This window comes from Panthera uncia, assembly GCF_023721935.1.
Source record: "Panthera uncia isolate 11264 chromosome C1 unlocalized genomic scaffold, Puncia_PCG_1.0 HiC_scaffold_4, whole genome shotgun sequence".
In the NCBI taxonomy this organism is placed as follows: domain Eukaryota; kingdom Metazoa; phylum Chordata; class Mammalia; order Carnivora; family Felidae; genus Panthera; species Panthera uncia.
This window is the reverse complement of record NW_026057585.1, coordinates 96,597,412-96,620,633: the sequence shown is the minus strand read 5'-3', so window position 1 is coordinate 96,620,633 and position 23,222 is coordinate 96,597,412. Positions and strand designations below refer to the sequence as shown.

General features: G+C 48.2%; 1 protein-coding gene across 1 annotated transcript in view; it reads right to left on the bottom strand.

Moving 5' to 3' along the window:
* MTOR (mechanistic target of rapamycin kinase) overlaps positions 1-23,222 on the bottom strand; it is a 132,841-nt gene that overhangs the window by 106,045 nt on the left and 3,574 nt on the right. The window contains exons 4-13 of the mRNA XM_049618104.1: positions 22,902-23,134; positions 21,194-21,394; positions 20,104-20,238; positions 12,179-12,454; positions 11,988-12,096; positions 9,039-9,225; positions 8,220-8,348; positions 7,262-7,506; positions 5,970-6,185; positions 5,436-5,641 (exon numbers count right to left, since the gene is read on the bottom strand). Coding sequence (XP_049474061.1) covers positions 5,436-5,641; positions 5,970-6,185; positions 7,262-7,506; positions 8,220-8,348; positions 9,039-9,225; positions 11,988-12,096; positions 12,179-12,454; positions 20,104-20,238; positions 21,194-21,394; positions 22,902-23,134 — 1,937 coding nt within the window. The remainder of the gene's footprint in view (positions 1-5,435; positions 5,642-5,969; positions 6,186-7,261; positions 7,507-8,219; positions 8,349-9,038; positions 9,226-11,987; positions 12,097-12,178; positions 12,455-20,103; positions 20,239-21,193; positions 21,395-22,901; positions 23,135-23,222) is intronic.

Sequence of the window (23,222 nt, the reverse complement as noted above, 5' to 3'; positions counted from 1 at the left end):
ACACACACATATATATACACACACACACATATATATACACACATATATATACATATATATATATACATATATAATTTTTTTAAAATGTTTATTTTTGAGAGAGAGAGTGCGAGCAGGGGAGTGGCAGAGACAGAGGGAGACACAGAATCCAAAGCAGACTCCAGGCTCTGAGCTGTCAGCACAGAGCCCGACGCAGGGCTCGAACTCACAGACTGTGAGATCATGACCTGAGCTGAAGTCAGACACTTAACCGACTGAGCCACCCAGGCGCCCCAGGTATATTTTTTTAATGTTTATTTTAATTTATTTTGAGAGAGAGACAGAGAGCATGAGCGGAAGAGGGACAGAGAGAGAGACACAGAATCTGAAGCAGGATCCAGGCTCTGAGCTGTCAGTACAGAGCCTGACATGGGGCTCGAACCCACGAACCGCAAGATCATGGCCTGAGCTGAAATTGGACGCTTAACCAACTGAGCCACCCAGGTGCCCCGTAAAACCTTAGGTATTTTAAAAAGACTTAAAGTGATGGACACTCCTCACACAGGGCAGCAGTTGAAGAAATAAACCATTAGGCTAAACACAGAAGTGCCGGCAGCATATTGATGGATCTTGTTTTTTTAATCCATTCTGCTACCCTATGTCTCATTTGAGACCTAAGGACACCGGCAGATTGAAAGTGAGGGCATGAAGAACCATCTACCATACTAACGGAAGTCAAAAGAAAGCCAAAGTAGCCATACTTACAGCAGACAAACCATATTTTAAAACAAAGACTGTAACAAGAGATGAACAAGGGCATTATTATCATAATTAAGGGATCTATCCATCAAGAAGATCTAACAATTGTAAATATTTATGTCGCCAACTTGGAAGCACCCAAACATATAAATCAATTAATCACAGACGTAAACAAACTCATTAATAATCATACCATTATAGAAGTCTTTAATACCCTACTTACAGCAGTGGACAAGTCAACCAAGCAGAGAATCAACAAGGAAACAATGGCTTTGAATGACACACTGGACCAGACGGACTCATATTCAGAACATTTTGTCCTAAAGCAGCAGAATACACATTCTTCTCGAGTACACATGGAACATTCTCCAGAATAGATCACATACTAGGTCACAAATCAGCCCTCAAGAGGTATAAGAAGACTGAGATCACACCATGCAAATTTTCACATCACAACACTATGAAACTTGAAATCAACCACCAGGAAACGTTTGGAAAGCCCTCAAATACATGGAGGTTAAAGAACATCCTACTAAAGAATGGGTTAACCAGGAAGTTAATGATGAAATTACAAAATACATGGAAGCAAATGAAAATGAAAACACGACAGTCCAAACCCTTTGGGATGCAGCAAAGGCAGCCCTAAGAGGGAAGGAAATACACTGCCATTCAGACCTATCTCAAAAGCAAGAAAGGTCCCAAATACACAGCCTGACCTTACACCTAAAGGAGCTAGAAAAGGAGCAGCAAATAAAGCCCAAAGCCAGCAGCAGAAGAAAAATAATAAAAATGAGAGCAGTAAGTGATAATAGAAACAAAAAACCACAGTAGAACAGATCAACGGAACTAAAACCTGGTTTTTTGAAAGAATAAACAAAACTGATAACCTCCTAGTGAGACTTCTCAAAAAAGAGGACCCAAATAGATAAATAAAATCACGAATGAAAGAGGAGAGATCACAACCGACACCACAGAAATACAAACAATTATAAGAGAATATTACAAAAAACTATATGCCAACAAACTGGACAATCTGGAAGGGAGGGACAAATTCCTTAACATTCACACACTACCAAGACTCAAACAGGAAGAAACAGAAAATTTGAACAGGCCCATAACCAGCAAAGAAATTGAATCAGTTATCAAAAATCTCCCAAGAAACAAGAGTCCTGGGCCAGATGGCTTCTCAGGGGAATTCTACCAGACATTTAAGGCAGAGTTAATACCTACTCTTCTCAAACTGTCCCAAAAAATAGAAATGGAAGGAAAGCTTCCTAACTTATTCTATGAAGCCAGCATTACCTTGATTCCAAAGCCAGAGACCTCACTGAAAAGGAGAATTACAGGCCAATATCCCTGATGAACATGGATGAAAAAATTCTCAACAAGATATTAGTAAATCGAATTCAACAGTACATTAAAAGAACTATTTACCATGATTAAGTGGGATTTATTCCTGGGCTACAGGACTGCTTTAATACTCATAAATCAATCAATGTGATACACCATGTTAATAAAAGAAAGGATAAGAACCATATGATCTTTTCAATAGATGCAGAAAGGGCATTTGACAAAGTATAGCACCCTTTCTTGATAAAAACCCTTAAGAAAGTAGGGGTCGAAGGAACATAAGTCATCATAAAAGCCATATATGAAAGACTCACAGCTAATATCATCCTCAATGGGTAAAAACTGAGAGCTCTCCCGCTAAGGTCAGGAACACGACAGGGATGTCCACTCTCACCACCGTTGTTCAACACCGTGCCAGAAGCCCTAGCCTCAGCAATCAGACAACAAAAAGAAATAAAAGGCATACAAATTGCCGAAGAAGAAGTCAAACTTTCACTCTTCGCAGATGACATGATACCCTAACGTGGAAAACCCAAAAGATTCTACCAAAATACTACTAGAACTGATACGTGAATTCAGCAAAGTCGCAGCATATAAAAACCAACGTACAGAAATTGGTTGCACTTCTATACAACACAACAAAGCAGCAGAAAAAGAAATCCAGGAATCGATGCCATTTACAATAGCACCAAAAATACCGTTAAGATACCTAGGAATAACCAAGGAGGTAAAAGGTCTGTATGCTGAAAACTATAGAAAGCTTATGAAAGAAACTGAAGAAGACGCAAAGAAATGAAAACGCATTCCATGCTCACGGACTGGAAAAACAAATATTGTTGAGATGCGTATGCTACCGAAAGCAATCTACATATTTAACACAATTCCTATCAAAATAATACCAGCATTTTTCACAGAACTAGAACCGACAATCCTAAAATTTGTATGGAACCACAAAAGACTCCGAACAGCCAAAGTAACGTTGAAAAAGAAAACCAAAGCTGGAGGCATCACAACCCCGGACTTCAAGGAGCATTACAAAGCCGTAATCATCGAGACAGTATGGTACTGGCACACAAAGAGACACACAGATCAGTGGAACAGAATACAGAACCCAGACATGGACCCACAAATGTATGGCCAACTAATCTTCAACAAAGCAGGAAACAGTATCCAGTGGAAAACAGACGGTCTCTTCAGTAAACGGTGCTGGGAAAACCGGACGACGACATGCAGAAGAATGAACCTGGACCACTTTCTTACACCAGACACACAAACTCAAGATGGATGAAAGACCTAAATGTGACATAAGAAACCATAAACATCCTACAGGAGAAAATAGGCAGCAACCTCTTTGACCTTGGCTGCAGCAACTACTTACTAGACATGTGTCCAGAGGCAAGGGAAATAAAAGCAAAAATGAACTATTGGGACCTCATCAAGATAAAAAGCTTCTGCACGGTGAAGGAAACAGTCAACAAAACTAAAAGGCAACGGATGGAATGGGAGAAGATATTTGCAAATGCCATATCAGACAAAGGGCTATTATCCAAAATCGATAAAGAACTTATCATACTCAACGCCCAAAAAACAAATAATCCAGTGAAGAAATGGGCAGAAGACATGAACAGACACTTGTCCAAAGACATCCAGATGGCCAACAGACAATTGAAAAGATGCTCAACATTACTCATCATCAGGAAAATCAAAACCACAACGAGATACCACCTCACACTCGTCAGAATGGCTAACATTAACAACTCAGGAAACAACAGATGTTGGCGAGGATCCGGAGAAAGGGGAACCCTTTTGCACTGTTGGTGGGAACACAAACTGGTGCAGCAACTCTGGAAAACAGTATGGAGGTACCTCAAAAAATTAAAAATAGAACTGCCCTGCGACCCAGCAATTGCACTACTAGGTATTTATCCAAAGGATACAAAGACACTGATTCAAAGGGGCACACGCACCCCGATGTTTATAGCAGCACTATCAATAACAGCCAAAGTACGAAAAAAGCCCAAATGTCCATCGAGTGATGAATGGATAAAGAAAATGGGGAGAATGTGTGAGCGCGTGCACACGCACACACACACACGCACTGGAATGCTACTCGACAATCAAAAAGAATGACATCTTGCCATTTGCGACAACATGGATGGAACTAGAATGTGTCATGCTAAGTGAAATAAGTCAGTCACAGGAAGACAAATACATGATTTCACTTATATGTGGATGAACACAAGGGAAGGGAAGGGAAGGAAAATTAAGATAAATACAGAGAGGGAGGGAAACCATAAGAGACTCTTACATGCAGAGAACTCTTAAATGCTGGAGGGGAGGTGGTAGGGGGTTGGGCTAAATGGGTGATGGGCACTAAGGAGGGTACTTCTTGGGATGAGCACTGAGTGTCGGGTTCTGCTCCTGAAACCAATACTACATTTTATGTTATCTAACTTGAATTTAAATAAAAATAAAGATAAAAACAGAAGTGCCAACATAATATAATCCTCTAATTTGTTGACTGATATAACTTACACTCACTTTAGCTAGGACAGACTGTGAATACGTGACATTTGTCTCGGATGAAAGTTACACGTCAATGGTTTTTCTGCGTTTAAGTTTTTACGTGTTAGGAAAAGTATCTGTTTCGAAAGAAACCATGGGAGATTCAGGAAGCAGAGGGGGACGTAGGGACAAGGCGGAGTCAGGGGGCAGGAAAGGACTGGGTGAGCCACACTGAGACCCGGAAGAGGTGGGTGGAAATCACTCAAGGCAAGAAGGACTGGACCACGGGCCCCTGACCAGGAGGCCAGAGAGTTTATGCGGCTAGGTGGAGACAAAAACTGAGGAGTCAGGTTTTAGCGGGAATTGCAAATCCTGGGGCACCAGGCTGGCTCAGTTGGTGGAGCATGCGACTCTTGACCTCGGGGTTGTGAGTTCAAGCTCACATCCTGGGCCTCTGTGCCTGACCTGGTGGGAGCAGGAGAGCAGGAGGACAGAGAGGCGTTAGCAAAACTGACACCATCGGCAGCAGACTGAGCCAAACATGCCAAGAAGCGGGATCTCCGGTGACTTGCCAGGAAGAAGAAAAGAGCTGCCTGCAGACGAGGTTTGCCGGGGATAAGAGGCCCCTGGAGTCGTGCCGCTGGGGGGAAGAGGCTCATGAGGCGATCAGCCCTGAACTGTAACTGCCGAGCTGGGAAAACAGGGACTCTTGGAGCCAAATGTGGCTTTTACCAGGCATCTTGATCTTTCTCCCCTTCCTTGTCCTCATCTCTCTTTCCCCAAATGGCTCTCACAATGACTCCCTTCCAGACTGCCACTAGGTGTGACGGTCACCCCATTACCTGGATGAGCATCTTGCGCAGGAAGGGCATGACGAAGGCCGGGTTCATGCTACTGAGCCGGCCCACCGTGCAGATGGCCAGCTCCCGGATCTCAAACACCTGGTCGTTCAGGGCCACAAACAGGGCCTGCAAGTTCTCTGCCTGGGCCAGGTGTGCATCAAAGCGCTCATCCAGAGATGCCAAGACGCAGTAGCGGATGTCAGGGTCTGCAAGAGCAATCGAGCCTTTGAATGCCTCTTCGATGCCGTCATCCTCTGGTCCTTTCCCAGTTTCCGCCCACACTGCCCCCGGCCTCGTGAGAGGCTGCCACTTACCCTTCTCTCGTCTAACCTGTCGTTCTTTGCTCACAGGAGCAAAGACAACAGGATTAAAGACAGATCGTTTTACGCCACCTGGCTGGAGTAGCCAAGCCTAACGCTTTGGCAGAGAAAGAGCCGGCCATCACCTCCCTGAGGGCACGCCATGAAACTGGCTAATTCCCGGTGCCCCGAGCGTCCAAACTCCCCCAGACTGCTCCTGTCTCATGAACCTTACCAGGATCTGTGATCCCGACCACGAGCAGTTTGCTGAGCACGTCTGCCACCACTTGCACTGCAGTCTGGCTAACGACGTGCGCGTGGCCGCTGATGAGGTGGACGGAGGGCGTGAGCAGGCGGGAGCAGGTGCGGGCGGCTTCCATGCGGATCTCCTTGTGCTCGCTGTTTAGGAAATGATCCGCACAGTGGCGGACAAACTGGGTCAGAGAGTGGCCTGGATACAAAGGCAGAGAGAAGACAAAATAAACACCGCTGCTCTGGACGGTAGGCCCACAACTTGCTGGCTGCGTTTTTCATTTCATGGCGATGAATTCAGTTTTCAACAAGATATTGACCCAGAACTCTTCTCTTAAGAAGGTAACAAGTGGGTTTCGAATCAGCAGAGGCAGAAGGGAAGCAGAGGAGCTGGGAGACAGAAAAAGGGCATTCCCCCCCCCCACCCCCCCATCCTAATCTTTTCTTTATTCCCTTCAAAGGATGAATTATTTCGTTTTATTCTGACCCAAACCTTTCTTTATGTTCCCAGAGAGTAAAACAATTCTTGATCAAATTTACCTTGTCTATTTTAGTTCCCAGATTTGAATAGCAAGAGAGAGTCTGATGTCGGCTGGGTGTAAATATAGCTACTTTCTATTCATTAGAAATATATTAAGCTGGGTGTTAATCAAGGCAAGTGAAGGAGCTACAGGAGGGAAACCACAGATGGCTGTAAGCATTCAGACCGCACATCTAGGCTTTTTGTACTTGCTTGTTTCCCTGTAGTCTTGAGCAATACCACCTACGTGATCTTAAATTTCAAAAGTATCCCTTTTTCTCTCCTGAAACAGATCCCCCTAGGGGCATTAATGTGGGTTTATCTGCAGCTTAGAACTCTAAACCGAACTACACAGGACGCCACAGCTGAAAATCATACTGCCGTAGGAACGGAAACACCTTAAAGCCTCTGGCTTAGACATTTTAAAGCATTAAACGCCATCTCCGCTTCATGGATGTGGGGGGATGGGGTGGGGCTCCATCTCTGACTTTCTCGTCTCTCTGAAGCATTCATTCCTTGGATCAATGCAGAATTTCCCTGAACACCATCTGCCCCCAAACTCAGGGTGGGACAGAGAAACAAAGAGAACGAATTAACAAAGCATGCAAAGAGCCCAGAAGGCTGAGCCGCTACCCGATCAGCTACCTGGTCTCCAGATCCCCAGCCAAGACCCGGCAATGCTAGGCGCCCTTGTTCTTTCCTCGGGGTTCCCAGCAACACTCCGTGTCTTGGTAAGAGCTGGGGCAATTTCTTACCTTCAAACTCAAAGCTGCCGAGAGTTCGCAGGGCAAGAGTAATGCTGCCCACGTCGCTGGCCTCAGGGAGGGCTGTGAGGCCAGGGGAAGCCAGCTGATGGGCCAGGCCCTTGGGCATGCCCGGGTGCCGGAGGGGTTTGTGCATAAGGACCAGGGACAGCATCTTCAGTAGCCCATCCTGGATGTCCTTCTTCAGCTGTGGAATCTGACGGCTCAGGTCGTACAGCACAGCAGTGAGGGCAGGGCTGAGGGGAAGGAAGCCAGGCGTGTATGGCGCTGGACAAGACATCTGTCTGTCCTTGAGAAGAAACAGCCCTTCTCGTCCAGCAGGGGGTTAGGCCCATCACCGCTTGGTCTTTAAAGTAGAAAGGATACTACAAACTAGGATAAATGACCGGAACTCTGTTGGCCTGGTCAGAGGTTTCAGATCAATCTACGAATTTCTGGTCTTTGCCAGAGAGGAACTTGCTTAATATAATTTAGGTACTGCAGAAGACCAAGTCTCGATTAAAAGTCTGGGAAGCAAACTGAGAGCATCGTCCTTATTTTACAGAGAAAGAGAAGTAATGCAAGGAAAGCCAGGCCATTTCCCAATGATAACATAAATAGCTGCAAACATCGGTCGGGCACTTCTTATACACAAAGTCGTGTGCCGAGAGTGGCTATTTCATGAACTCCTTCACTTAACCTCCATGACGACCCTAGACAACAGGAGCTGCTACTGTGCCCGCTTTTCAGGTGAGAAAATGGAGGCTCGGAGAAGTTAAGTAACCGGGTCAGGATCACACAGCTAACTAGAGATGAAACCAGGATTCAAAACTAGCCCGTGTTTAGCGCGAGCTCTCCCGCCTACCCAATCTCACACGCACACACCCACGCCTCACTTTCAGCACCACCCCGAAACCGCGGTTCGAGTCTCATACTGCCCGAGACGGGAGCTCAGGTTTCCGACACCCACCTCAGTCCCACTGCCAGCATGGGCTCCAGCAGCTCCTTGATATCCTGCTGGATGCCTGGCCCCATTGCCCGGGCCAGCATGCTGATGCAGGTGAACACTGTGGCATCCACCTGCATTGCCTTCTGTCTCCTGCAGAGGACCGAAAGAGTGAGTGAGTGGCCACTTGAGACACAATGACATTCTGTGATGCCCCACCTCAAAATCGCCTTGGGGCGAGGAGGGCAGGTTACCCAGGCAGGGCCACGACTCGCTGGTGTGCCGGTCATCTCCTGCCCAATTCTAGGGGGCCCACCACACCCTAGTCACCACACATTTGAATCTACAACAGCCCAGCAGATGGCAGTCATGTGTCTTGAGGAAGGGGCCCCTTTCCTGAATTGGCACAAAAGGCACCATGTGGCTTAGCGCGGTGCTGGCCAAGGTACCTATTTAGGAAGCGAACTGAACAATGTGTACATCAGGGACCAGGGTGCACAGCACAGCCACCGGGCGGAAAGAAATTCTCCCCGCAACGAGAAGGCTGGGCTCTAGAATGGGGAGGCTTATCCCTTCACCAGGCCAATCTACTTATACGTACATATATACATATGCACAAACACACACACACACATACACACACACACACACACACACACGTATATCACTTAGTTTGAAAAAGGTTGGAACTCAACTGAGGAAGGGTTGTTCTTTGTATGACTTGCTACACCCTGGTGGTTAATGATGCAGAGAATGGGCTTGGGCTCCATGGAAACTGGGATAGAGCATCCTTCCTCCCCAACCAAATGGGGCGGAGGGTGAAATCCTAATAGAGACACTTACTTATGGGCAAAGTCCTTTGGGGGTAGGGCTGCTCGGATGATGTCCAGCACACGAGGCAAATAGACCTTGAACTCAGATCTCACAGCCACAGAAAGGAGCCCCAGGGCTTGGAAGGCTGCTGTCCGTTCCTTCTCCTTCTTGACACAGCTCAAGACGTGGTTCATGGTATCTTGGAGGTACTGGGTATCTGATCACAAAAAAGACAAGGCATATGGCTCAAGGTCAGGGTTGGTGTATGTACCAAAGGTCAGAGTTCCTATAAAACACTTATATTTAGGAATAAAGAGAGCCGCCTGGAAAGATGTAAAGAAGAATTTAGAGGATGTATTAACCAGTCTTGATAATCACTTGCTAATCACTCCTCAGATACATCTTTTGGAAATATTAGAAATGTAAGATTTTTTTTTTCCCCTTTAATTAAAAAAAAAAAAAAACCCACCAAAAACTTAAAAGAGCCTCTGAAACAATAACATGGCACGATCGTCCCCATTAGTGCTATATTTTGAGGGAACGACTACATGCTCTTACGAAGTATATGTTAAATCTTGCTTAAAAACAAAGAGAATCATCTAAACGATTTTATATTATGTTGAAATTTAAAGTACTATTGGATACTGTTTGCAATAAACAGGCCATTCTATTCAGCTTAGGCCTGGAAATCACTTTGCTATTACCCAGAGATTTCTGTTATAGTTATATTTAATAGAACAAGATTTAGTCTGTAATTTGGGAAGCCACAAGTGTATTTTCATTAAGTTTACATCAGCCAATGTGCACGGGTAGGCGATTCTTGGGCAATTTAAGCCAAAGTGTTATTACTCCTCTGAAGGTTGGAATTTCCTGATTTTTGCCTCTCTCTATTTCTTCCCTTCCATCTTGCTGGCCTCAAGTCCGTGCACCCGCAGAATATACACGGCAGCAGAGAAGGCAAGACCGCACATCCATTAGAAAGTGAGGGGTGCTGAGGGCCACAGCTCATTTAGGAGGCAGTGAGCTGAAGTCCCAGACAGCACATATGCCTCCCTGCATTTATTCTGACGAGAAAGATCTTCTCTCGTGGCTCGCGTGGTCAAATGACACCGAAGCATGCTGGGGCTTGAAAATCACATCACGTCAGCAAGGAAGACGGGACTTCTGGTCGGGAACGGCATTTCAGCAGGAAGGGAGCTTAAATCAAGAGGGTGATTTCCTTTGCCAGATTTAGCACCCTAAGAGATTAAGGGATCTGATATTGTGAGAGAGCCCAGCCCAATCTTAGGGCATTTTTGATAGGTCCAGAGCTTCCGTCATTAGGAAGTTTAAGCGGCGACGTCCAAACTGTAAGCTCTAAAAATGTGGCACTTTCCCAATGAGGCTCCATGGATGGAGGCTGCCCAGGCTGAACATCAACAACACGCTTTAGTATATTATTTAATAAAACAACAAAAACCCACATCAAAAGAATAAACCTAGGGGCCCTCTGAGCCTCTGTATCCTGCTGCTAGGCGGTCCTTTGAACTTACTGGGGTAACTGCTTCCACAACATGACAGACTTTGATCAAATTTGGCCTAGTTATTACTTTCTTTTGAACCAGAGACTTTCACACCACAATTATTTAAAGCTCTACTGAACAGGGGCATGTCTGGTCATTAAAGAAGAGAATAGCTGCTGGGTACCAGGTGGGAAAAACGGAAAACTGAAAAAAATATGGGCAATTTTCATGGTATCATTTCTCTCTGGTTCATTGATTTTATGTGGCTAATTGTCTTGTCCTTCCTCAACACCTTCTATTCTCACACACAGCATATTTAACACCTCACCAACTATACTTTTTTCCTATTTCATCTGGACTGGGGAGTGTGAAATGAGTCTGTGTGCTAGAGGATGGCGTCTGTGGAGGGTCAGGCTGACCTTCCACTTCCACTCCTGGCTCTCATTTGGTCCTGAAAGCTTATTAAGCATAGGCGACGGGCACCACAGTGAAGTACAAAGAGACGTTCGAGACGGCGGCTCTGCACTCAGCAAGCAGGGAGGTAAGATAAGGATATTAAGTATGAACAGGCAACTAGAGTATTGTTATAATTTTTCCCTTTACCTTACTTCTAAGATGGATCTGAGGAGGCAGAGGAGGCAGTAATAACAGAATAATGGTTTCCACTTATGGGGGCCTACTCTGTGCCAGGCATTTAGAGCAGGTGTTTAGGCATTAACACGATTCACCTTGTAAGGCAAGGATTGTTGTTATTCCGCCTCTACGGGTCAGGAAGTAGAGGCCTGGGAAGGTCAAATAACCTGTCTGAAACCTCACGGTGAAGGACAGAAGCAGGATTCATCCCGGGTCTGACGCCAAAGTCTTTCCACGGCCGGAGGCTATCGAGGAAGGGGGAAGAGCACTTCCGGCCAGAGTAGCCCACGAAGGCCCAAGGGAGAAGCCAGCATCTGGGCGGGGGCAGCTCCGGGAGCCAGGGATTCTTGCTGCCCAGTGAAAACAGGGCAGGAATACAGGAGCCCCCAGGCCATCATCCCCGAAACCTGCCTCTGAAACTTCCAGTCCTTCCTCCCCGTGAGCGGTGAGGCAGTGGGTGACCACGCCAGGGGCAGAAGCAGGGCGGTCACCGCATCCTCCCCGCCCCACAGAGGGGCTGCTGCAGAGGAGCTCAACCCAAACTGCCCTTCCTTCGGTCCCTGTGACGTCCGTCATGAACTTGTTGGCTTCCACACGCACGAAGTCGCTTGGCTCCAGGACTGCCTCTCTGCCTACACACTCTGGTCCTTCCCGTGTCGGCTGCCTCAGACACTTGTGGAAACCCTACGCCGGGCCCCACTGAAATCAGACGAGAGGCAGAGAAACCAGAGACTAGCCCCTTAGTTGTTGCTTCCAACGAGAGGCAGACGTAACTTTCTGGAATCACTTCCGTGTGAGTTCCCTTAAACAGGTAATGATATGACGTGTCCACGGACATCCTCACCTGTGAAGGCAGAAGGTCGAAATGCAGCCAAGCGGGGCAACAAATTAAGGATTGTCATTTGGATCAGCGAGTTCTTGCTATTCCTGCATTTCAGCACCCACTGGCACACCTGAGACAGGAGAACACAGGGTTGGCCACGGAAAGGGAGCACGGGGCTTGGGAGAGGAGGGGGCAGGCCTCTCTCGACCTACCTGATCGAATTTCTCCTCCATCAGGTCTCTGCAACACCGGCTCTCCACCAGCGTGGACTTCGCTGGGCTGGGGGAAGCCCCGAAACCCATGAGGCCTTGGTGAGAGCTGTACCCCAGCAGTCCCACCAAGGCGTTGGACTGCGGGGGCTGGCCAGCCTGGAAGCTGGTGAAGGGGGTGATGTGGCGAGGTTTCGTCCCGAAGCCCATGAGGTCTTTGCAGTACTTGTCATGGACCAGCTGCTGCTGCGTGATTTCTTCCATTTCTTCTCTCAGGCGCTGCACGTGGGGAGGGAGATCACCTTTACTCACAAGTGCCACCTGCCAAGCCCCTGTGGGGTCTACAGAGCAACTCCTCTGCCCAACCCTGCAGGGGAACTATTTGCCAAGTGGAGGGAGCCCACTCTTCATCTTTAGGAGCTGGATTCCCCCAGAACCTTGCAGGGGGCCTGGTTTTGTTCTAACTTAGGCAGAAGAGCACCACCTACTGAACAACGAAGAAGCGGCAGGGGGCTGGCCGCCAAAGACCCCTCCCCTGGTTTGGGAAAGCTGAGTTGCAGACCTGAGGTCACAGCGATGAGGTCACCCTCTGGCGAGGGTGACAGGGTGACAGGGTGCTGGGCGGCCCCACGCCAGGGTCCCGTTGAGGACATGCTACTCTCCTTGTCGCCGGAAACCCAGATAGAAACAACTAAGGCAAGTTATTTTCTCAGAATCTGAAGAATTCCATGGGCAGCACGGACTAAATGGACTGGCTGAGAATTCACACCTATTTCCCAGCCAAAGGGCTGCTTAAAGACAGTCCAAACTGAGAAGGACAGGAAACAATTTCTCAACTTGCACACTTTTCTCGACACAGGTATTTTCGCTTCTCAGACATTTTCTCCACTCTCCTTGTCAAGGTCACCAAGGACTCTCAGTCTGCTAAATCGGATGCTCGATTCTCAGCCTTCACCCTATTTGCCTCGGCTACAGCATTTGGTCCAACTTAACAGTCCCTCCTCTTCGAAAACTCTCTTCCCTTGGCTTCTTGGATCCCGAGCTTTCCTGGGTCTCCTCTCCTCCTCACGCCGCTGGTCTCCCCTGCTTGCTCCTCACCTCCTGACCTCAGGTCCCCAGCACCCCCCTTCTCCGACGCTGGTATGCTGCTGGGGAACCTGAAATCACAGCTATGTGCTGACGGCTCCCCAAATCTGGGTCTCCGCCCAGATCCCCCCAGAACAACTCAGTTCTCTGCTCAGAAGCCCAACAGGTGTCTGAAACACGTTCAAAAGCAAACTCCTGACCTTCTACCCCAAAACGCACTGCTCCTTCCACCTCAGTCCTCCTGACTCAGCAAACGCCACCCTAACCTTCCGGTCACTCAGGACAAAAACCTGGACTCCTCTCTCCCTCACTGACTCCCAAATCTCAAATTCAAGAATCCAGCCCCTCCCTGTGCCTGCACGGTTCCCGCTAGGGTACAAGCCGCCAAAGTCCTCTGCTAAGGCTGCCGCACTTCCTTCCCAGATAAGACCTCCTGGCATCACCCTTGCCTCGCGGATAATCCCGCTCAACATGTAGCCACAGCGATCCTTCTGAAACGTGCGTTTCAGCTAGCAGCTAACAGCTTCCCATTTCACACACGGTCCGTACGGTGGCTCCCGAGACCCTACACGATGTGCCCCTTACCTCATCCCAGGTATTCCTCTGACCCCATCTCCCGCCACCTCCCTCCTGTCACACGGCTCGGTCGCAGTGGTGATCTCGCTCCCGGCCAAAGGCAGCGTGCTGCCGCCATGAGGCCTTCACACCTGCAGAGCCAGCTGTCTAGACTGCTCCCCCCAGATATGTATTTGTATGGCTTGCTGTCTTACGTCCTTCACAATTGTGCTCAAACATCACAGGAGTGTGAACTGCACTGGTCCACTTATATGCGGATTTTTTTTTCCCCATAAAGACAGTGCAGGGTTATAAATGTATTTTCTCTTTTTCCTATGATTTCCTTAACGCCATTTTCTTTCCTCTAGCTTACTTTATGGTAAGAATACCATATATTATATGTATAACATACAAAATATGTTAATAACAATTAACAATGTTAATTGTTTATGTTATCGGTAAGGCTTCTGGTCAACAGTATGCTATTGGTAGCTAAGTTTTGGGGGAGTCAAAAGTTATATGTGATTTTCAACTGTGTGTGCGTTGGGGGGGGGGGGGCTTGATGCCTTAACCCCCACATGTTCAGAGGTCAATCGTATATATTTTCACTTATTTGTGTCTTGTCTCTCCCCGCTAGAATATAATGTTTTGTCCACTGCTGCATTATTCTAGCTCTGAGGACTTGGTGTAGCTGGCCCACAGTGGGTGCTCAACTCAAACTTGTTCAATGAATGAACAATGACAAAATTATGATACCTTACATTTGGATAATTCTTTAGGATTTATAAAGTACCATCACAAGTACTATTTTTTTATTTTTTTTTTAATATTTATTTTTGAGAGAGAGAGTGCAAGCAGGGGAGGGCAGAGAGAGAGGGAGACAGAGAACCCGAAGCAGGTTCCGGGCTCCGAGCTGTCAGCACAGAGCCCGACTCTGTGGGGCTCGAACTCACGAACCACGAGACCATGACCTGAGTGAGCCGAAGTCGGACGCTCAACCGACTGGGCCACCCAGGTGCCGCCCAAGTACTATGCATTTAATCTATTTAGGTGACACTGTTCTGTTTTCCTAGGAGAAAACAAAGATCCTCGGGCTGTATGTGCTCATCCATGGGAAGCCCCATGTTATAGTTAGACGGGAAACCTCTGAGGGCTAACATTCATGGAATGGCTACTCTATCAGATGATGTGTTAGGCACTTCGCGTAGACGGCCCACCCTTGAACAACGTAGAGGTTAGGGGCACAGACACCCTGTGAGGTCAAAAATCCATGTGTAGCTTTGGACTCCCCCCAAACTTAACTGCTAGTAGCCTTCTGTTAACTGGAAATCTTACCGATAATAAGAACAGTTAATCAGCACATACTTTGTGTATGGATTGCACACTGTATTCTTACCACGAAGAAAGCTAGAGACAAGAAAATGTTATTAAGAGAATCACGAGGAAGAGAAAAATCTATTTACAGCCCCGTCCTGTATTTCTCTATACTGTAAGTTTATGTTGTCTGTTTATGAGATGAATCATCTGTCAGCACCCACGTGAACATTATCTCCCATGAAGCAGAACAATGTGGACGTTACATGCATTACTAACACCGGATAGCAAAAATGAAAAGATGTGAGAAAGAAATTCGTGTTTACTTATAGGTATAATGATTCAGGCACTAATAATGAGGCAGCAGCAGTAAGACTGCATCACGGTAGCTTAGTGTAATCAATACGGTTGCTTCATGGTAGCCTCGCCTATGCTCTGACGAATGAGTCATTACCAAGTTTTTATGGCGCACGGTATTACAGTCATATTCATATTACAGTGCTGGAAACGCTGATACATTTTTTTTAAAAACCACGTACCTGTGATAGGTTGATACACACTTTCTCCAATTACCAGAGAGAGAGACACGAACTCTACCGTATGGTGACGTAATTCTTTGAAAGCAAAGTTATAAAACAGGAAGAAAACCAACATGCTATTAACTTCACAGTAAATCTCACTCACCTAACGCCCACACGGGAATCGGCGGTCCACTGCCACACGAGTCTTGCACACGATGTCTGACACGATGAATGGTCAGGTGATCAGGATACAAAAACATCTCTTACCGTTCTCGCCATACGGTCAATAGACTGTCACACGAAGACCCACAGAGTTCATCAACTGTATGGCACGATGATGATTTACCGTTCACTAAATGGGAGTGGCTCATCGTAAGGGTCCTTATCCTGGTTAGTCCCCTGGTGAGTAGGCTAAAGCAGAGGAGGGGTCGGCTTGAGGCCTCAGGGGTGGCAGAGGGGGAAGGGGAGGCTGGAGACACGGCGCAGCGCTCTGTGTAACTTTACAGAAATACGTTGTAATTTGTCTGACTTCTTTGCTTTTCCGTTTCTCTAACAATGGTTTTGTTTTTTTTTTTAATGTTTATTTTGAGAAGGGCAGGGGAGGGGCAGAGAGAGGAGACAGAGAATCCCAAGCTCTATGCTGACAGCACAGAGCCTGACGTGAGGCTCGATCTCACGAACTGTGATGACCTGAGCTGAAATCAAGAGTCGGATGCTCAACCGACTGAGCCACCCAGGCGCCTTCTCTAACAGTGTTTTTATACGGTACTAATCTTTCTTCCACTGTCTCCTTCAGTTTCAGTACCCGTATCAGAAAAAGATCCAGGTCATAAAAGAAGTCACAAGCAGTCTTGAGTACCTCGAACCCTTCTGCCGGACTGTCCAGTGTCAATCGGTTTCCTGGCACCGCTTCCTCGAGGTCTTCTTCATCGTCCGGCACTGGTTCGGAAACGCTCGTCTCCCTCAAGCCGTCTTCTGTTAATTCCTCTGGTGTGGTGTCTGTTAGCTCTTGAATTTCTCCAAGATCCGTATCACCTTTCAGCGCCCATCTTTTGGGCCACCTCCACGTTCTTTCACTCTCTTTCATGGTTTCCTTGATCGGCTTTGTCCTAAGTCCTGTGAAGTCATACGCAACATCTGGCCACAGTTCTCTCCAGCAGGAATTTACTGGTCCAGGCTTGATGGCATTTGTGGCTTCTACAACCAAAATGGATTTTCAGCGACGGAATCCTTCTAGACTTTCTATCAGGGTTCTCTTCAAAGTGTTGACAATCCTTTTCATAAAGTACCATGTGTAACGAGCCTTAGAGGTCATGACCCTGATCCAGAAGCTGAAATAGGGATGTTGTGTTTGGGGGCAGTCAACCCCTTCGATGCCTCTAGTATTGAACTCATGGGGTTCTGGGTGGCCAGGGGCATTGCCTCATATGGCAAGAACTGTACAAGGCGACGCTTTACCGGCAAGGTCCTTCTTGACTTCAGAGACAAAGCATCAAGGGAACCAATCCAGAAAAAGGGCTCTTGTGTCCAGACCTTCTTGTTTTACAAACAGAAGACTGGCAGCTGGTGTTTACCTCTTCCCTTCAAAGCTCAAGGGCTAGCGGCTTTATAGATAAGGGCCGTCCTGATTGTAAACTGGACCATACTGCACAATGGCAGGATTACCCTGCCCCTTCCTGCCTCAAATCCTGGTGCTCGCTTCTCTTCCTAATAAATGTCCTCTGTGGCATTTTTTTTCCCCAGAGTAGGGCACTTTCTTCTGCAATAAAAACACATTCAGGCAGATACCCTTTCTCCTCAGTGATTTTCTTTTACGGCCTCTGGGAACTCATCTACTGCCTCTTGGTCAGCAGAAGCTACTTCTCCTGTTATCTTGACTTTTTTTTTTTTTTAAGTCAAACCTGTTTCCAAACTCATCAAACCATCTTTTGCTGGCATCCGATTCTCCGGTGCTAGGTCATTCACCTTCCTTTTGCTCTACGTTGTCATATAATGACTTTGCTTTTTCTCAAATCACATTAGAGTCCTTAAGTATGCCTTCCTTAAGGCAATCCTGCACCCACGTAAAAGCTACATTTACCATATGCGATCAAAAGATACTTCTCAAGGGGCACCTGGGTGGCTCAGTCGGTTAAGCGTCTGACTTCGGCTCAGGTCATGATCTCGTGGTCTGTGGGTTCGAGCCCTGCGTCGGGCTCTGTGCTGACAGCTCGGAGTCTGGAGCCTGCTTTGGACTCTGTGTCTCCCTCTCTCTCTGCCCCTCCCTCACTTGTGCTCTGTCTCTCTCTATCAAAAATAAATAAACGTAAAAGCTATTTCTCAAAAAGTGCAAGAGATTTGCGCCTGTAGGCACAGCTGTGGCAACAGCTTCACGCTTCAGCTTCCTTTTCTTTTTTTGCAACGGTGGATTAAATGCTGGATTCATTTATCCTGAAACGGTGGGCGGTCACAGCTGTGGACCTCAAGCTGCGGTACGTCTCAAGCAAGGCAACGTTTTCTTACAATATCATGACTTTGCTTCTTGGGAGAACTTCGCCAGTGGCACTTCACAGGGGTTCCACAGAATTATTCAAGGTTTATTTACAGTATCGCACTGAACACGACGAAAAACACACGAGGACGGAGACAGATCGACAGATCGCTTTTGCGACACACGACTTACTGGAGGGGTGAACTGGGCACATGGAGATGATCAGCCTCGCACGGTGTTTTAACCAGACATTCCCAACACTTGAGCTCATTGCAGCAGCAACAGAGGTGGCTGTCGGTACGGTTGTACTACAGTTAATTTTATGCAGTTAGGATTTAATATTGTGCCTTCGTGTTTGTTCACATTTCTCTCGACTGCAAATGGCACCAGGTATAGTCTGTGAGTGCTCGTGTGCGTAAGTTTAGGTAACGTTTAACTCTAACAAGAGATTTGTGTATATTTTACGATGGTCAATAATAAGACTAGGATCTACATCTATGTTACGCCTTCGTGACATACTCAGCTTCTTAATTTCTAGGCTATGAGGTTCCTATCTGTGAGTTTTTTCAAACGGTCACAAACCTCCCAAAAAGTTTTCCAGTATGTGTACCGAAAACAATCCGCCTAGAAGTGGACCCATGCAGCTCAAACCTGTGTTGTTCAAGGGTCAAGTGTACTTGGAAACCTCCCAGGAGCCCAGTGAGGTGGAGATCCCCGTTAACAGCAAGGAAAATGAGGCTAAAGGAAGTAAAATAACGTACCCAAGTCACACAGCGTACACATGAATGGGGATTCCGAGCCGGACTCCCGAGCTGTCCATACAGTGTAGCCCAGGCCGCCCGCATCTACAGCACAGCCATCACCAAATGATCATCCGGTCTATTAAAGCAAGAAGCCCTGGGGCAAAATTCCACACCAACTTGCTCCCCGTAGGAAGACCCGTGGATGGGGCTCTACTCCCAAATGTATCCCGAATCCAGTGTCAGTGGATTGACACTGAATCCACTTCTCAGTGTCCGCACTGCCAACCCTAGGGAAGCCACCACCATCACTTGCCCAGACTACTCCAGAAGCCTCCCACGGTAGCCAGGAGAACAGGATCAACTACAAGGAGTGCAGTTGACAACAGCCCCGGCCACGACTCTGAAAACATCACCATGTTTGTGCCACGGCCACATTTGCCACGGGCTGCCTCTAGCTAGCCAACGCAGGATGCAGGAGAGATGCTGAGGCAGGGCTCCCGGGGGGGGGGGGGGGGGGGCGATGGTGGCCGGAAGCCCCCCGTGGTGGCTCTGCGCGGTAGCCTAGCACGCTCCCGTCACTTTCCTTTGCTGTCTCATGGCTGCTGACGGCTAGCCAGCCTCTCCCTGCTCCCTCCACATCCCCCGCCCCCACCGTAAGTTGTTTCTCTGACAAAAGTCCTTGCACTTTTAAACACAACCCCCTAACGGGTCTCCTGCTTTCATTCCCGCCACTGCACAAGCTTTCCCCGCAGCAGTAGCCAATGATTATTAAAAATGGAGGCCCTCACCCTGCTCCCCTGGGCACGCATCTCCAACGTTTATGAGAATAAGAGCCAGTGTTGACCGCGACCCTGAGGCCTAAGAATTTGACCCTTCCCCCAACCTCCCTTGCTCTCCGTGCCCCAACCACATTTCCCTTTTTTCTGTTCCCTGAATTTGCCAAACTCTCTCCCACCTCAAAGCCTCTTCCTGGAACACCCCCACACAGCACAAAGCTCGCTCCTCCACATCATGTGGGTCTCAGTTGAAACAGCACCACCCCAGAGAGGAAGTCCCCTCCCACTGCTACCCTCCAACCCGTTATTTCACAGGACTTGGTGCCTTCTCAAGTGACCTCATAGACTTGCTTATTTCCTGGTTCCCTTATAAAACGTCCCCTGTAAGGACAAGGATCTCGCCTTGTCTTGTTCACAGAACGGCATGTGGGAAGCCAGACTCCCTTCTGACATGCTTCCTCACCTCTCCCTCCATGCTGCTGATTCGGACCAACTCGTTGAGGATCAGCAAGGCTCCATGGATGCGATCGTCCCGATTCATGCCCTTCTCCTTGGCCAACGTTTCATCAAACCCTTTCTCTGCTTCTTCAAACGTGTGCTGTTAGAGACACGGGACGTGTTAATTACCCAATGTCCAAAGGGAGAAAGACCACCAGCCCGCCCCTTCTACATGGGGGACCCTGAGGTGTTACCATGCCTGCTCAGTGGCTTGTGCCAGCAACATCAACGATAGGGATTCACCAAGCTCTCTCGTTTAATTTAGCTTCAACGTGCACCGTACCATGAGGCAGAGGCCACAACCGTCCCCATTTAACAGAGAAAAACCAGAGGCTCAAGGAAATTAAATGACTTGTCCAACGTCACATAGCAAAGCCAACCCTAGAGCCCAGGTCTCCCATGCCACGTTTAGGAATCTCTTTGTAGTACCAGCTCTTAGTGAAGAAGTGCCAGGTCTCTCTCGTCTAATGTCACGAGCCCTGGCACTTCTTAAATTAGCATCATTGTGTGTCACTGCTTCTCAGACACCCATTTTTCTGTATTTTCACACCTCTGAGAGGAGAGCTCTTAAAACTGGTGATGAGACGGCAGTAAAGTCACAGTTTTACTGTATCACGTTTTCATTCATCCTCAGTGGCACGTACAATAATGGTGTGGCCACCAACAGATCTTTGCATTAATGAAATCCAATGAGATAAGTGCTGACTCATACTGAGCTTCAGAAACCACTTGAGACCAACACAAAAGTGACATCTGCTCTGTGGCGAGGGCCCTGTTGCGGCCCTTAGGCCAGGTGGGGCTGTATATAAACGTGCTGTGGGGCGCCTGGGTGGCTCAGTCGGTAAAGCATCTGACTTCGGCTCAGGTCACGATCTCCCGGCTCGTGGGTTTGAGCCCCGCGTTGGGCTCTACACTGACAGCTCGGAGCCTAGGGCCTGCTTCCGATTCTGTGTCTCCCTCTCTCTCTGCCCCTCCCCTACTCGTGCTCTCAAAAATAAATAAACATTTTTAAAAAATGTGCTTTGCAGGCAAATGCAACGGAACCATCTCCTCACCCTGTACCACTGAGGCTTCTGCATCTCCTTTGGCTCACGCTGGGTGGTAAGAATCAAACAGGCACGAAGGGCGGCCACAGCTCCCTCCCGGATGGCCTGTTTGGGGTCCCACACGGCCACAAAAATGTTGTCAAAGAAGGGCTGCACTTGCTGGAAGAAGAAGGTGGGGACACTGATAGCCAGCTCGCGGAGAACCAGAACCTGGGGGAGAAAAGCACACAGAGAACCCTCGTCTGTATCAGAGAGTTTCGTCCCATCAGGATGCGGCTTCTTGCCATCCTGGAGCCTGTGTGTATATACATCAGGAAAGGAGCAGACTCGTCCTCTCTTCTAGCTGGGAACCTCTGAGGACATAGGAATAAAAGAAAAATTGATCGAAAATCTCAGTGTTCATTATCCTAGGGTGTTTACAAACATAGGATTCTCATAATGTTAGAACATGAGCTCTGGAAGGGAGACGTGTTCACGCTTTGCATTCTGTCCCAATGACAGCCTAAAACCATCCCTGGAGCACAGTGGTATTTGATAAACATTTATTTATTTTTTAAATGTTTATTTACTTTGAGAAAGAGAGAAAAGCACAAGCGGGGTGGGAAAGAGAGAGAATCCCAAGCAGGCTCCGCACTGCCGGCGTGGAGCCCAATGCGGGGCTTGAGCTCAGGCGCTGTGAGATCACGACCTGAGCTGAAATCAAGAGTGGGACGCTTAACCAAATGAGCCACCCAGGCGCCCCTTGATAAACGTTTATTAAATGAGTTAATAATCCCGTTCAATATTTAATTTTGCTATATGTCCATCTGACAGTGGAAGAAACTGAAGGTCAGAGGTTGGCCCGAGTTTCAGAGTTAGGAAGGACAAAGCCGCCTTGAAGCAGGGTCCACATGGCTGTCCCTCCCCCAGTACCAGGGTCCCTCCTCGTGGTACTGGCTCCTGAAGACAGAGCCGACAGGAAAGGATCCAAATGATGCTCTGATCCCCACCACGTTCATTCCCAGATTCTCAAGGACAGACTCTCCCTCATCTCGCGGCCTGGAAGCCTGGTCCCTCAAACCAGGCTTTTTTCAGGGCTGAGCCTCAAAAAAGCAGTGGGGGTGTACCACGAGAGGATGAGAGGCTCCCACTCCCCCAACTGCAGAAGAGCCAATGGGGAAAGAGGGAGTTTGGGCCAGGTGCCCATCAATCAACAAACGCCTAGAAAATAAACAAGAAAGGCCTGAAAGGAGGCAGACCACCACTCCCACTGCCCCCGCTCCTCTCCTCCTCCTAGTATTTCTGTGTTCCCATAGGACAGCAGAGAGACCTTGACAGAGACACTGACAGGATCACACAGATAGGACAGCTGTCTGGGGCTTTAGGAGCCTTTTGGCTTGTGATTTCGTCTGCCTGTGGCCAAGGGGGGAACCTTCTGCTCAGGAGGCAGTTTTGAGTCTAGGAAATCAGAGGTCCAGACAGCACCGCACTCAGGGCTGTGCCTATTGGGCAACAGAAGAGAACTTTCAAGTTTCCTCTTTGGGTACGCAGCTTGGGGCAAAAAGAGAAAGGGATTCAGGACAGAACCGAAGGCCCCTCTTCTTTAAGAAGCACAGCGCCTCTGCCTGGTGCGTCCCCTCACCGCCTGCCTTTCAGGGACCCGAACAGGTGGTGTGGAGGACCCCGACAGGGCCCCCTTGCTCCCCGGCCAGCTGCATCCCTCCCCGCGGGCACTCACGGCTGCGTGTCTCCGGCCCTCGTTGCGGTCAGCGCCCAGCCACTCCAAGGCTCGCTTCACCTCGAACTCCACATACTCAGCTGTAAAAGTGTCGCCTGCCATGGCAAGGCGGCCAATGGCCTTGGATGCCATCTCCATGACAACTGGGTCATTAGAGGGGAGGAGGTTCCGAAGATAGTTAGCAAATCTGCCGATACGGGTGGCATTCCCGCCTTCCACTCCTATGAGGCTGGCTGGGAAAGACAGGAGGACAAAAGGTGAGGATGGGCACGTCTGGTCCCGGAGAGCGCGCGGCCCTGACAGGAAGGCTGGCGCGTGACC